General features: G+C 39.6%; 1 protein-coding gene across 2 annotated transcripts; it reads right to left on the reverse strand.

The window, feature by feature from the left end:
* Positions 1–422: 422 nt before the first annotated feature.
* On the reverse strand, positions 423–14,799 carry LOC127802044 (peptidyl-prolyl cis-trans isomerase FKBP42). Of its 2 annotated transcripts, none has more exons than XM_052337690.1 (8): positions 14,636–14,799; positions 14,360–14,431; positions 3,972–4,154; positions 2,682–2,771; positions 2,184–2,368; positions 1,958–2,080; positions 1,697–1,849; positions 423–862 (listed from the first exon to the last, which is right to left on the reverse strand). In XM_052337690.1, exons 2-8 carry the CDS (start codon positions 14,394–14,396, stop codon positions 536–538), a joined length of 1,098 nt encoding a protein of 365 aa, XP_052193650.1. In that variant the 5' UTR covers positions 14,397–14,431; positions 14,636–14,799; the 3' UTR covers positions 423–535. The 2 variants fall into 2 exon arrangements, with proteins under 2 accessions (XP_052193650.1, XP_052193651.1); XM_052337691.1 differs by lacking the exon at positions 14,636–14,799 and adding an exon at positions 14,555–14,631.
* Positions 14,800–15,118: the final 319 nt, after the last annotated feature.

The raw sequence follows: 15,118 nt of genomic DNA on the forward strand, positions 1-15,118 counted from the left end.
TCAGAATCCATTAATAATACACTATTATTATTTGGTTTAAGTAGTTGAAGGAAATTTTATTTTAAATCCTGACGTAATAAAAAATCAACGACTGCTATTTATTCCAATTATAGATACATGAACATATCATTGGATTGTGACGTCAAACCGCTTTTGCAGTTTCTGCTAAAAGACTAAAAACCAAGCTTTTGAGCAGAACGGGCAAAATTCAAGTTGCTGGCCGCAGAAACCAACCAAGCGGGAGCGACGGAGGGGGAAATAATCGAAAATGCTTGAACGATTCAGGGGGAGGGGGAGAGAGAGCCGAAAATGCTTGGAAGATTCAGGGGAAAGAGAAGAGGGGGGAGGGGGGGGGGGGGGGGATTAATTTTTGGACAGTATTATACAGGTAATCTAAACAACATCCAAGCAAGAAGATGAGCTAAACAAAAAGAGTGTCACAGCCATGTCTGCTTTCCGCGTTACTGTAATGTAATATTATTAAACAGTTTCACTTGCCTATCACTCAGTTAACACGTTTCCGAAAACAAATGGCTTAGTCAGCTTTCTGCCTCCCGCTCTTAAAAATGCGATACAGTAGTGATACTAACCATTGCCATATGAGAACTAGCCAGTTGGTTCTCTTCGGTTTAGGCTCAGGTCTTGGACCAAATAATCCTTTGTAGAGCTCTTTTTGCTTCTGATAAATAGCCTTGTCATGTTCAGCAAGTAAACGTAGCTCCCTTGCAATTGCTTTGTCCCCGGGAGTAAATTTCTGAGCCTTGAGAAAGTCTTCTCGAGCAGCGTCTGTCTGTCCAAGTTCTGCTCTAGCTTTTCCTCGTCTGAATAGTGCTTTAACATTGTTTTCATCCTCCATCAACACCTAGAACATATTTCAATCGATAAGATTAAGAGTCACTTATGCAGTTCAACCTTCCACACACACACAATGCTAGGAAATTTTCCTGGATATCAAGAAGCATGCCAAAACTACCAATTTATTTGGCAATAAATGATAAGTAGCAGTCTGTGTGGAAAACAAAGGGTTATTTTGACATAGCTGCCATTATGGTTAAATCAAAGCACAGAATCTGTAATGGGAAGCACCAAGGCCATTCCCCTGAAAGGATAAAGAAAAAGGCAAAAAGTAGGTGAGAAATGATTTAATAAACTAAAATGGACTTTGAGAAACTTATCATGGCAGGCAACATTGCACCCAAATTAAGTTTGGAAAACGGCATCATAAGAAGACTGCATGATGTGTTCAAAGCAGGTAAAAGAAGTAAAACACAGTGAACAATGAAAAGAAGGTACCTCTAGAGGAATAAAAAACAAACTTAAAACGGATGCTTTAAGTTAAGCTAAACCCAGCAATGAAGAGAAAATGCTGTCTACCAAGTTTAAAAGTTTTCGACACTGGATGGATGGATGCAATTCCTTCACAGAGATTGCACTCAGAATTTCCAACCCCCCCCCCCCCCTCCCCCCTCTCTCCTTTCTCCCGGACCAACAGAGAGAAAGCAAAGAAGAATACCCGAAATAGAAAGGAAATATCATATGATGTGAAGTTTCAGTGTTTAACAAGCCTGTAGACCCAGATGTGTAAAAACAGGCTCCGGGCTCCTTCGTCAATCTAGCAGCATTAAGTGAGAGGATAAACTGGATATAAAAGAGAATGGGCAACATAACCAAGATATAACCAAGAAGTGACATGTACAATGCTGCATTGTGCAATTGCTTCTTCATAGCGATTCAGTTTTATCAGGCAAGCTGCCATGTTAAGGTGACATGGATTCTTTACTGCCAAAGCCATATCTCTGTACTTTCCGAACAACTGGAACATGAAGTCATCCCCCATATAAGCAATGGCCTGCACAACATTTACTACAGTGTGTTAAAAAGAGGAAAAACTATACTCACTAATGCCTCTGAGTGATAAATAGAACAGGAATAACATGCAGAGATAAGATCTTGTAACCATTTCATACTGTTGCATAGCCTCCTCCAGTTTTTCCTCTTTGTACAAAGCATTTCCATCCATCTTTCTTCTATCAGCTGTACCAATCCTCTCCTCTGCTGTCATTTCACTACGAGCTTTTCCCTGCAACATATTGGAAATCTAGTGTGATGAGCACATTGACAAGGTCATCATATTTCAAGAATGAACACATAATATTCATCAAAAACTCACAGAGGCAACTTACTTCTTTGGTTTCGTCAAAACCAATGAGTTCAAGTTCATAGAGAATATCTGCCATTGGTGGAACATTTGGGAAAGAAAAGCTTCCTTCTTTCCCATAGCCTAGTTCCCACCCCACATGGAGTAGTGCACGTTCACCAGACTTCATGCTGGACACACCAATGCCCAGACCTGTCATTTCTTTTTTCTCTGTTTAAAAAATGCAACAGATGTTTATTATTTTGTTCAGCAGAAGTTTGAAGTGAAGAAATTTTAGCAACTTAAATTCTTATTCTTGGCAAATAATATTACAATTTCAAAATGGTTCCAAAAAGTATATGCAGATAAAAACTTTTACTTGAAGCAATCAACACAGTATCATAATTTGCACTAAGAAAATAAAAATAACACCTGATGCTTCTACAGTCAATTTTGCCCAACGATGACACATACTAATACAGGTAAAAGTTTTTTGTTACCAAAATATAGAACTTACAGAAACAGGCATTGATTATGAGAGTACCTTTTCCTAATACCAACTCGATTGGTCGCTGTTCCTGCCATGTGTCTTCAAACTTGTGCTGGGTGCTTTCAGTCCATGCCCTATAGTGCACTATCAAGTGTTCAGAATAGCAAAAATAGGTTAGTGTTTAGTCAACTCCCATGGGATAGAATACATCAAGTTTTCCTTGGACATATTTTTGCCAGAAGGGTCACCAATGGTTTTAACCATTTTAACTTCAAAAATTTGTAGGGAATTCTTCTAATAATCTTATCCTTATTTTTTTTTATTTTTTATTCTTTTGAAATGTGAGGATGGATTAGTCATGTTGGATGCTCCACGCTCTCAAAAGTACGGCTCCTTAGTTTCCATGATTTGACAAATAGTGATAGCCACACTGAAGATATGGCCATAAACAAGAGAGAATTCATGTGGCTGACCCCACCTAGTGGGATTAAGGCTTGATTTATTGTTGTAGTAAAAACAATAGTTACTCCGTGGTCCAGAATTCTGGCAGCAAAAGTATATGCAAAGTTCTCATGGCTAAATTAAAAACTAAAATTATGAAAGGGAAGCTCGAGTGCATTGTGCCACTGGGTTCAATGCTAACTAATGGTTTTTTTTTTTAGCATTCAGTACTTACCGTTTAAGAATAGAAAGGGACTGGAAGAAACAAATTCATTAATGATAATTCTTGCCAGCGGAATCTGATCTCAAATTCAATAGAACAATCTTTCAACCTTAGTATGAAAAGCTTGAATTCTACTATGTTAATTCATCTTCACTGCAGTTTCACTCACAATAACAGAGAATCAAGATCCCATAGATGCATTATTATCACAAGAAGACAATATTTACAATTGTAAACCAATAATGGATAAATGGATAGGATAGACCCTTAGTTTGAGCCTGAAAACTTCATCCATTTTTTTCCTTTTCTAACAACATTTCTGAATTTGTTTTGGTTATGGATTACCAATTATATAGCCTAGCCAACGCCTTCTTAACCACTTCTCTCAACTTTGTAAAATTCATCAAACATTTTGCATAAAAACAGGACCCTTTACTTGGCTTTCTTGGTCTCCTTCATGCCTAACTTTTTGCATTAACATTATTGTGACACAAATTTCAAAAGAACTGCTATGGCTGTGGAAGACGCAGTCCAAATTCAATTGTTTGACGGTTGTTGGACTTCAAAACATGTGATGTCATGCTACTGAAGGTATTAGATTCAATAATAAATATGAGGAACAATTACAATCATAAGAGACACCTTATAACTTCAAGAATGAATTGGCTGTGGGGGCTTACAAAAGCATGTTGAATATTTGGATGGCTTCTGACCATGACCTTCCTTGATAATTTGCTTAGTGACTTTCTCATGAAGAACTTCCACTTCAGAGTCAACTTTTGGTGGCCTATGACCATCTTGAGGAAGTTCTCCATGCACAACTGAAGCACTTTCAGCAATGATTTCACTTTCACCATCTTCACCTGGAAAAGGATGATGACATCAATAATCCTTAAAAGTATTTCTTCCTAATACAGCCACCAACAGCAGACAATTTTAAGATCCTTCATGAGCAGATTGCAAATGGCATATTTTTGGGGAAGGTAATATTATTGGACAGTATAAATGAGGTTTATGACAAGCACTAGAAGATTCTAATAATCAGTATTCCAAGCAGACATAAGTAGAGTTCTTGCTTTCAAGAAGTATTAACAAGTTGCCACTCAGTACAAATTACAAAAACACCAATTTGGGGAATTTACGTCCAATATATTTGTTTTTGCCCTATAAAACTTCCATCAGAATCAAAGTGCATTTCCTTGTCTGTTATCACAAATTCTCCCAATCATACAGCATGGTTAGTCAAAATTTTAAGTTTGCATTTCTTCACATAGGAAAAGATCTAGATGTATGCCAAACTCTTATCTTTACAAAAGAAAACAGTTTATCAAAAATATTTTTAGCTGTCGTAAAGATGGAGGCAGAAATCATAGCAGAAATGCAAAAGAAAACCAATCATGACATCTTGCATTTAAAATTTATCTTCAATAAACTTTTTATTGTACACATGAATAAAATGAATCAGTGATCAAACTCTTCAGGGGAAAAAAAAAAATGATAATGCATGCATATTCAGCCTCTCATGCATCATATGATAGATTTGAAAAGCCAATGGAAGCTCAGAAATATCTGTTGTATATTTACCATTTTATTTTCATACAGTACGCAGTTAAGAAGCATCAGTTATAATTTGTAAAGCTTGCAGCCACAAATTTACCATCAGGAAAGCAACGTTCTCCTCACGAAAAGTATGTTCACTCACTCTAGTTTTTTCTGTCTACTTTTTCAAATGCTAATTAATATAGATTCTTATTCAAAATACATGTTGCAACATCTCTTGTGTGAACAAAAGCAAATCAAGCAATGTGTCAGGAATAGAAAACAAAAGCAGCCCTGATTTCAAACCTAATAAAGAGAAGATGACCTGAAAATGGATTTGATGACACACTACTCTCAGATCCACAGGGATCTGGCAATGATCAATTCGGAGCTCCTTCTGAATTGGTAGTGATCACCGGGGAATCAAGAGAATTCCTGAAGGTAAGTGAGAAAGAACAGAATTGTAGAAGAGAGAGAGAGAGATCAAAAAGACGAGAGAGAAAGAGAGAGAGAGTTGGAGGGAAATTCAGAAATGTGTATTCAACTTCTGGATACCTCTCCATGTGGGGGTGGGTTGCAATTTATACCCACTCCCCGCATACACATGTATGTTCCCGCCAATGGCCAATTACAAACAGGGCCTAACTACATTCTGTTCTATCCCCTCTTCTACTTGCACAATTACATTTTACGTAAGTACCCTCCTAGTTATTGCTAGTACATAACAATACCCCCCCCCCCCCCCCCCGGGGCAATTTCTTGTCCTGAAGAAATGGTTAGTAGGCTGGCTGCTCACAGGAACTCGTTGAGCAAGTCCAGGAGGTACTCCCAAGTGCTATCATCCCCATGTCTATTGGACCACTTCACCAATACTTGCACAATGGGTGCCCCTTGGTGGTAGAACACCTGCCTATCCAAGATAGCAGCGGGTTCCGGGATCCCATTGGTCTCAAACACTTCCAAAGGTAGTTGGGGTCTCACCCGTTGTTCTCCTACTACTTTCTTCAATAAGGACACATGGAAGACCGGGTGTATTTGGGTAGCTTTTGGTAGCTGAAGTTTATAGGCCACCCTGCCAATCTTGGCCATAATGGGAAAGGGACCAAAATACCTTGGATTGAGCTTGGAGATGGGGCCTGCAGCTAGGGAGTGAGGCCCCCTCAACTTCAATTACACTTCTTTGCCTACTTCAAATTCCCTTTCACTCCTTCCCCGTTCAGCCAATTGCTTCATACGATTCTGGGCCATGGCCAGGTCCTTCTTAAGCTACTGTAGGACCTGTTGTCTCTATTATAGGTGCTCATCCACTGTTGCTACACTTGTGGGTCCCGGTAGGGCTGGTAGTAGGGTGGTTTGTAGCCAAAAAGAGCCTCAAAAGGGGACCTCTGAATGGCACTGTGGTGGTTGGAATTATACCACAATTGTACCACCGAAAGCCATTTGTGCTAGCCTCTTGGATTCTCAAAACACAAACACTGAAAATAGGTCTCCAAGCATTGGTTGACCCTTTCCGTTTGCCCATCTGTTTGAAGATGATAGGGGGTGGATAGGTTCAACTTGGCCCCTAAGGATTTCCACAAAGTCTGCCATAGGAGGCTAGTAAATACTTTATCCCTGTCCAATACAATAGTTTTGGGAACCCCATGCACCTTAACCACTTGATCTAGTAGAGTCCAGGCCATTTCCTAGGCAGTATAAGGGTGAGCAAGGCTTAAGAAGTGGCCAAACTTTGTAAAACGATCTACCACAAGAAGGATGCAGTCCTTTCCCTCTAATTTCGGCAACCCCTCTATAAAATCCATCGACAAACTCTCCCATGCCTAGCTTGGGATAGGAAGTGGTTGCAATAACCCCGAGTAGGCTATAGTCTCGTGTTTACATCTTTTGCACAACTCACAAGCTAGAACGTAATGCATGACTTCCTCCTTGAGCTTTGGCCAATAAAACAACTACTTTACCTTATGGTACGTGTTTTGTACGCCTGAGTGTCCCCCCATAGGAGACTCATGTAAAACCTGGAGTATCTTCTTCTTCAACTCCTCACTGCCCCCTCTCACGAGTCTACCCTTAAACCTAATCACTCCATTTTCATAGGTATACCCTTGTTTATTCGTTGGGTCTATGATCAATTGCTCTAGGAGGCCCTTGGCCTGGTCATCCCTTTCATAACTTCTTGCTATCTCCTGGCACCAATTAGGTATTACAGCTATAATAGAGGCTGCCAACCCTTCCTCCATGCTCCAGGACAAGGCATCCACTACAATATTCTCCTTACCCTTCCTGTACTAAATGACATAGTCCAATCCCATAAGCTTGGTCATCCCCTTTTTCATAGATGTTGAGGCCCACATGCTTGGGGGGCCAAGGCCTGGCTTATAAAAGCAAAGGGTCTGCCCTCCTGCATTAGGACAACCCCTATTCCCACCCCACTTGCATCTGTTTCAACTATAAAAGTCTTGTCAAAATCAGGTAAGCTCAACACAGGGGCTTCACTCATTGTCTTCTTCAACAATTCAAAAGCATCCTCTGCCTCCAAACCCCACATAAAACTGTCCTTTTTCAACAAATCAATTAACAGCTTGCTGATCCCCCCATACCCTTTCACAAATCTTCTGCAATAGCCCATCAACCCTAAAAATCCCCTCAAGGCCTTAAGGGATGTAGGTCTTGGCCAGTTGATCATGGCTACCACCTTGTTGGGGTCAATGCTCACTCCCTTCCCAGATATCACATCTCTCAAACACTCCACTTGATTTTGTGCAAAGGCATATTTTAACCTCTTAATATACAACCTATTGAGTTTGAGAATCTCAAATGCAGTCCTTAGGTGTTTTAATTGAAGGTCAAAGGTGGGGCTATATACCAAAATATCATCAAAGAATACAAGTATAAAATCTCTAAGGTGGGGTTCAAAAATCTAATTCATGAGAGATTGAAAGGTGGCTGAGGTGTTTGTTAGGTCAAATGGCATTACAAGAAATTCATAGTGGCCATGGTGAGTATGGAAAGAAGTCTTAGGTATATTAGAGGGGTTCATCCGGATTTGATGGTAACCGGATCATAGGTCAAGCTTAGTGAAGATGGTGGCATGGTTCAATTCATCTAGCAAATCTTCAATAAGGGGAATTGGGAATTTGTCTTTGATGGTAACTTCATTCAATCGGCGATAGTCAATGCAAAACTACCATGTGCCATATATATATTTTTTTTTTCCTAGCAACACAGGGGAGGCAAAGGGGTTGTGGCTAGGTCTTGTGATAGACTTTTGGAGCATTTCTTTAACCAAATTTTCTATCATTGTTTTCTGGTTAGGGGGGTATCGATAGGCACGAATATTAATTGGGTTAGTGTTGGGTTTGAGGTGGATTGAGTGGTCAATAGGTCAGGTTGGGAGTAGGGTTACAGGTTCTACAAATAGATTTTCAAACTCAATAAGGAGCATATTAAGGAGGTCAGTTCGATGTACCTTTAGGTTAGCTTGGGGAGGTGTGGTAACCGTTAAAATAAATTCCCCTTTTGCCTCCAACTCCTCATTTCCTCTTTCCATAGCTTCGATTGAAAATAACTAGGGCACCTGGTTCAGCTTTTGTTTAAGCAGATTATGCAGCCTTCTCCATGTTCTCATCTTACAAGCCCCCCATTCCTTGCTCCCTGTCAAGGTCATTGGTTTGCATCCTTCTCAAACTTCACCTCCATCCTATTAAAATCAAAGCAAATTGGGCTGACTTGCTTCATCCAATCAACGCCTAACACCACATCGCAACCCCCCAATTTCAGAAGCCTCAAATCAGCTCTGAACCCCTCTCCTTCAATCTCCCAGTAAAATCTAGCACATGTTGATTTGCTTATGACCTTGTTGCCATTCGCTACAATCGCTGACAATGGTTGTGTAATGATCAGGGGACACTTCAATCTTCGAGTTGTTCCTTCATCTAAGAAATTGTGGATACTCCCACAATCAATGAGGATTATTAACTTACTGTTCTCCGCATTCTCCTCCACCTTGATGATCTTGTTGTTAGTCAAGCCCTCTAGGGCATGCAAAGAGATTTCTCCATTGCCCTCTTCCTCTTCTCCTTGCAAGTGGGGTGTCTCCTCCATAGTTGTTAAAGGCGCGCCTAGGCGCAAGGCGCCTTAAGGCGCCAGTTTGGCGCCTCACCTGGGCCGAGGCGAGGCGATTTCAGTGAGGCCCTCGCCTTGCACGATAATGCGCCGAGGCGAAAGGCGTGCCTCATGGAACTTAGGTTTTAATTAGAACTTGGACAACCCAATTCCTCCCCTCCCCTTGGTTCCAGCATGTATACATTACAACATATTTACATTTTTTTAGTTTAAGTAAATGTTCACATTTTCTTTTATTTATATTTTACCTTCCATTTACTTTAATACATAAATGTAAATAAGAAAGTACCCCATGTTTAGATTCAATAAAAATATCTAAAAAATCAAAATCCATAACAATAACAAAATAAAATTTTAGTTTGTACAAACTCGGGATTTAGCGATTTTACCACTCTCAAAATAACTACCTACTATTTCTTGAAAAATTCATTAAAAATCATTTTAACAACAATGAATATTAGCTATCAAAATACCAAGAGATAGTTTTTCAAAATGAAAACATTTTCTTATATGTCTCCTTATATGCGCTAATCTTTCAGACTTAGAAAAATAGCATTTTTCAAAATGAAAACATTTTCTTGATTGTGAACTTGTAGTGTTTATATGTTTGTTTAGAATTTTGCATGATGATTGGTACTTGTTTGACTTTGAGACTTTAAGTTTGAATTTTGATGATATTTCTAGTTTAGAATTTGCATAATGAATGAATCAACTTTGATGATGTTTTCTAGTTTAGAATTTGCATGATGAATGAATCAACTTTGATGTTGTTAGTTTAGAATGTGAAGATAATGAATCATTAATAATATGCATGTGTTATTATTGATAATTTGATAGTTTTTTATGATTTTACAAGATTTTGAGTTTTTTTTTCTAAAAGGCGCGCCTCAGGCTCCAGGACCTTTTGCGCCTTGTTGCACCTCGTGCCTTTCAGAACTATGGTCTCCTCCTCTTCCTCTACCAACTCCTCTTCTTCTCCTTTCAACAGTAGGAGTTGCTTCCTACACAAATGGCCGGGGAAGTACTTTTCCCCCGCAGCGGAAGCAAAGATTGGCATGCCTCCTCTGCTCTGTGGTCTTCCCATATTAGGTGGTCAAGGCCGACAGTGCTAAATTCTTCATCCCCGGTGACCCCCTACCCAACTCCTACCATAGTTCCTCTCCTAAGGGCTGAGGCAAACTTCCTTGTGCAACCCCCTTAGTTACGATCCTTTGTTTCTTCATAACACCTCCACCATTTGCTCGTGGAGCCTAGCGCTATCAACGGCATGTTTGAGGGTCCTAGGTCAAAGTACCTTCACCATCGACTTCCCGTTCAAGCCACTTAGGAAGCTTGAAACAAAGTATGCCTTCGTTAGGTATAAGTTGTGAGTGAGCATTAAGGCCTTGAGCTCCTCAAACCGCAATTGGTAATCCATCACCGAACCTACTTGCTTGAGCTTGTTGAACTCTTCTACCGGGTCAGATAAACCTCGATCCCCAAACCTCACGCAAAGCTCTTCAGCAAATTCCTCCCATCTGCACTCACCTTGGACCTTGGACCACCCTTGGAACCAAGCGTCACTGGAGTCATTGAGGTAGGTGGCCGCCATTGTCACCTTCTGCCTCTTGGCCACCACATACCATTCAAACGCCAACTCACACCTCCTAATCCACCAGTGAGGGCTAAGGCCATCGAACAATTATATTTCCAACTATGGCAAGGGCATACCGTGTTGGTGTTGCCCCACCTGCGCCTCTGGTCGCCTTCTCCACCCAAATTCACCACTCTCCTCATCTCCTTCAGAGGCTCTTGATGGCCTCTAATTCATCCCTTGTTCTTGTGCCATCAGATCCATTTGTCCTTGTCTCGGTAGGATGGGATTTGTCCTCTCTCTTAGAGGAAAAACAGCTGAGAGGTGCATCTAATTTTGCCTTGCAAACATCACCACGAATGTTTGCATTTGCTCCTGCATTTGGACTCCCAAATCCTCACGGATCTATGCGACCGCTACCTCTAACTTTTGATTAACAACCAAAATGGCCTCATGATTCCGATTTGACCCCAATTCTAGCTGATCCACTCGACTCTGAAGATTATTCACCATGGATCCAAACTGGTGCACTTGAGTCTCCAAATTCTTCATCCTAGTTCCTTTAGCCATCGCTGCTTACTTCCAACCCCCATGGCCCAAGAAAGATCTGATACCAAAATTGTCAAATCCTCGGGGATTTGGCAATGATCAATTTGGAGCTCCTTCCCAAAGGTAAGTAAGGAAGAACAAAATTGTAGAAGAGAGAAAGATCAGAAAGATGAGAGAGAGAGAGAGAGAGAGTTGGAGGGAAATTCAAAAATGTGTATTCAACTTTTGGATACCTCTCCATGTGGGGGTGGGTTACAATTTATACCCACTCCCCGCATACATATGTATGTGCCCGCCAATGGCCAATTACAAACAGGGCCTAACTACATTTTGTTCTATCCCTTCTTCTACTTGCACAATTACATTTTATGTAAGTACCCTCCTAGTTATTGCTAGTACATAATAACTACTATCTTCAATAGCAATGAAAAGCCTAATTATAATGGACCACATTTAGTTTAACACGTGAACTAGATAAAGAATAGGAAATGCAACCACTTGGTTAGTCCTAAAGGTGATAGACTCTCTGGATAATTGGTAAAGTTGGATTAGTTGGAGCTCAAATTTTGATATCATAAATGACCAAATATTTAAACTAGAGATATAAGTAAAACTGAGTATTTTGACAAACCACTTGCTTATGCCAAAACACGGAGATACCTTGTTCCCTTTGCTCCTACTAATTAATCAATTATTTAGTTAATATATTTACAACTTATTGCTTGTAAACATATGAAGTATGCCCAGTGTTACATGGACAACCTGGGGAAACACCCCAAAGGGAAAGGCAAGAAATGTAAACAACCAAGCAATCCCCTATTAGGAATTGAATAAAGAACACGCAACTTATGAAGCATATGGCATACCCCAGCTAGGATTTCTCTCATGCCTTAGGTACAAAGCTTTTCTATCAAAAAGTTCCATCTAGTCATGCACTGCATTCAATAATATGGTTTTTCAATGTTTGCCAATTGTTGAGTCTCATTGCACTTTCAAAATTCATCCACAAGCTACAACTAGAACTAGAAGCACAAACCTTCAACCTTATAGAATGAAAAAGTGTATATTTGAGACTTGAAAATGTAGCTCTCTTTAATGTATCTCCAAATTTACAGCAAGAAATCCCATAAAGTGAAACACGTGCTGGGATCTTTGCAAAAGTCTGTCTTATGATGTGTTCTCTATGCATGATTTAGTCCTAAACACCCTCTTCTACATGAATGTATGGTTGAAAGCCTTCCTTCTCAGACCTGTGTTTCGGTCAATAACTGACTTTGAGCTTGAATTTTCCGAGGTTATCACATTAAGGACATTGTTTCAGTGGTTTATGTCACACAGGCAGTCTACTAAGAGTTGCTCTTTTAAATTTTGCTGATTAAGACCTTTAATTTGTAAGTTCATTTCGGCTGTAGCCAGGCGCTAGGTGGACCAATAGGTTGGTTAGAATCAAGTTGTTACACGGTTAAGGGAGAGGGCCCCATCTGTCAGGGGAATATTTCCTCCAACGGCCCTATAAAGGTACCTGCCGTGCGATGTAGTGGGGTAACAATCAAGAAGATTCTATTTTTCAGCTGCTCTCTCTCTCTTTCCCTCTCAGTCACTCTCGTCTATCTCTCCCTCTTCTCTCCTTCTCGCAAATTCCTTGTTGTCTTCTTCTTTCCGACGACTCCCTATCAAGTAGAGTTCTGAATCTCTTTCGCAATTCCCTCGGAATTGTGTTAAAAGCTGCAGCAGTCGCAACAGGGTTGTGACAGTTTACAGATTTCAAGAATTCCATGTGGGACACTCTTCAGATATTTTTCAAAAACACAATATTCTGTTCCAAGATGTTTGAATGGTTTTCTGGATGTTTAGATTGACTTCGAAACAGATATTTCAGCTGCATAGATAAAAAAATGCATCCAAGAGAGACTAGAATTCTAGTATGAAAATGTGTGCCCTTTTATCGAGGAGAGCTGTTGACATGAAGTGGTTATGAGCTCTCAACAATTCCTTGTTGAAGCACACTTCAGATAATCTTTGGAAATAATATTTTTTCCTAGATGTTCAAATGGTTTTCCAGACTTTCAAACTGACTTTGGACAAACACTTAAGCAGCAGAGAGCTGTAGATTGAAAATGCACCCAAGGAAGACTACAGCCCTAGTAAGAATATGTGTGCCTTGCATTGAGGAGAACATTTATAAGATGTGGTTTCTCTTGTTCTGGTTCAAAAGAGGTGATTCCCTAAAGTCACTCAATAGTCTATTGTGAAGTATCCTGTGTGTTTAGTGAACCCTCAGAGTTCAATTCAGCTTTTGAGTCTGAAAAGGTTGGAATTTGAAAACTATGATGGAGATAAAGTTGAAGGTCCTTCAGTCTTCTACACAGTGCTGCAATAATCAGCTGAATCCGATGTTGGGGCAATAATTATGGCTAAAATATTGAAGCAGTGTTAAGTTGAACTCTTCCATTTTTTCTCCAAATTTGCTAAAACCCTCCAAACTTCATCCAACTGATTTTAACATGTTTCCATAACCTAATGACTTGAAAATAGAATTCAAAAATTTTGTTAAGGAATTACCAGCAGCGTAGACACTAACATTTTGGGGGGGGTGAGAGGTGGGAAGGAGTACTTAGGCCATTTTAAAACCAACTGGTTATTGAAATAAAATGCATTGAAAAGGAAAACTGGTTATACCCCAGTACTTCCGTCAATATTTGCCAAGAGTTGATGCAAAGCAAGAGATAGATCCCAACCTTATACTAGTTTATGACGAGCTGTTCTGGCTTTTTCACTGCATTTTAGGAGTCCATACTTTCCAGAATCTAGTTATTGGAGTTTACATTATAAAAGTCAACTTTTGACTACGGATTTATATCCCGAAGGACCCAAACACAGGTGTACTCTTCAGAGCTATAAAAATATACACTTCAATCTTCACGGGGAGATGAAAATATAACAGTACAACTACTCCGGGAAAGAAGTAGAATTTCCCAACATGAGCACGTAAAATGCAACAATAATACTGAAGCTTACATGGGGAATTCCTATATATGATGTGAGGTTTTAGGGTTAGTATTACTTATACTGAAGATAGGGTTATATAGTCTTCATCAAACGTTGATTCAATCAGAATAAGCGCAGGCACACACACCAAGCATATAATCATACATTCTCCTCGTAATTTTCCGAATCACAAGCATGGATGGATGCTCAATCCCAACGGAAGTTTTAGACCTATAAGGATGCAGACCTAGAATATAAATGTTGCCTTGTAGAATGTAGAGTCAGAGATATTATTACCGAGCGATTGATTTTGCTGCTCCTGACCTCCCTCCATTTCTCAAATCACCAATCAAAGAGTCTTCTCAAATTCTGGTAAAAAAATTCAAACTCCGTTTCAATATACAAGAAAAGAAATATGCTTCAACCTTTTAGCAATTCTAGGCCGTAAAAACACAAACATTCTAACAGCCAGTTCTAAAAGCCAGCTGTTACTCAAGATCCAGAAACGAAGGAGAGAAAAATATCCATCAAAAGAATTGCGCAACGAAAGACAAAAAGATCGCAAAGAAATACCTGAAGAAAAACGGCGGTGGCGCTTATGCTTGATTAAAATCCGCCAGAGCAATGTTTTACCCTGCTACGATAAAAGAAGATTCGAGAGGGATCGAGAGAGAGAGGGAGTCGAAGGGGACCGGGGAAGTGGCAAGTGGGAAGCAGATGAACCCTTTTTGGTCTTATAGTGGCGGATCCCACGAGAAAATTATTCGCCATTGCAAAATATGTTCTTTATTTTGTTTTATGTCGTTGAATGAGCCCAACAAACTGAAATTAAATTCTCAATACTTTGATTAGTTCTGATTTTTATTTTTGGTGGTTCCATTTACTCCACACAGTTATGGTTTGATTTGGGCTTCGTTTCATTCTATTGTGTTATAGACAAAAAATCATTAAAAGATAAAAAAGTTAAAAAAAACTTAAAATAATTCATTAGGCTAAAAAGTATAAATTTTTTCGTAAATTGAAAAGTCTCGCACAACGCACAAATTAAATAATTAT

Source organism: Diospyros lotus, chromosome 5 (genome assembly GCF_014633365.1).
Source record: "Diospyros lotus cultivar Yz01 chromosome 5, ASM1463336v1, whole genome shotgun sequence".
NCBI lineage: Eukaryota > Viridiplantae > Streptophyta > Magnoliopsida > Ericales > Ebenaceae > Diospyros > Diospyros lotus.

What these genes read in the sequence shown, in the direction of transcription:
- LOC127802044 (XM_052337690.1), bottom strand. Translation starts at nt 14,396, where the DNA reads ATGGAGGGAGGTCAGGAGCAGCAAAATCAATCGCTCG. An exon ending in CAAATATTCAACATGCTTTT is followed by an intron (nt 2,772 to 3,971) that starts GTAAGCCCCCAC and finishes AACACTTGATAG; the next exon opens with TGCACTATAGGGCATGGACT. An exon ending in CAATTGCACAATGCAGCATT is followed by an intron (nt 863 to 1,696) that starts GTACATGTCACT and finishes AATATGTTCTAG; the next exon opens with GTGTTGATGGAGGATGAAAA.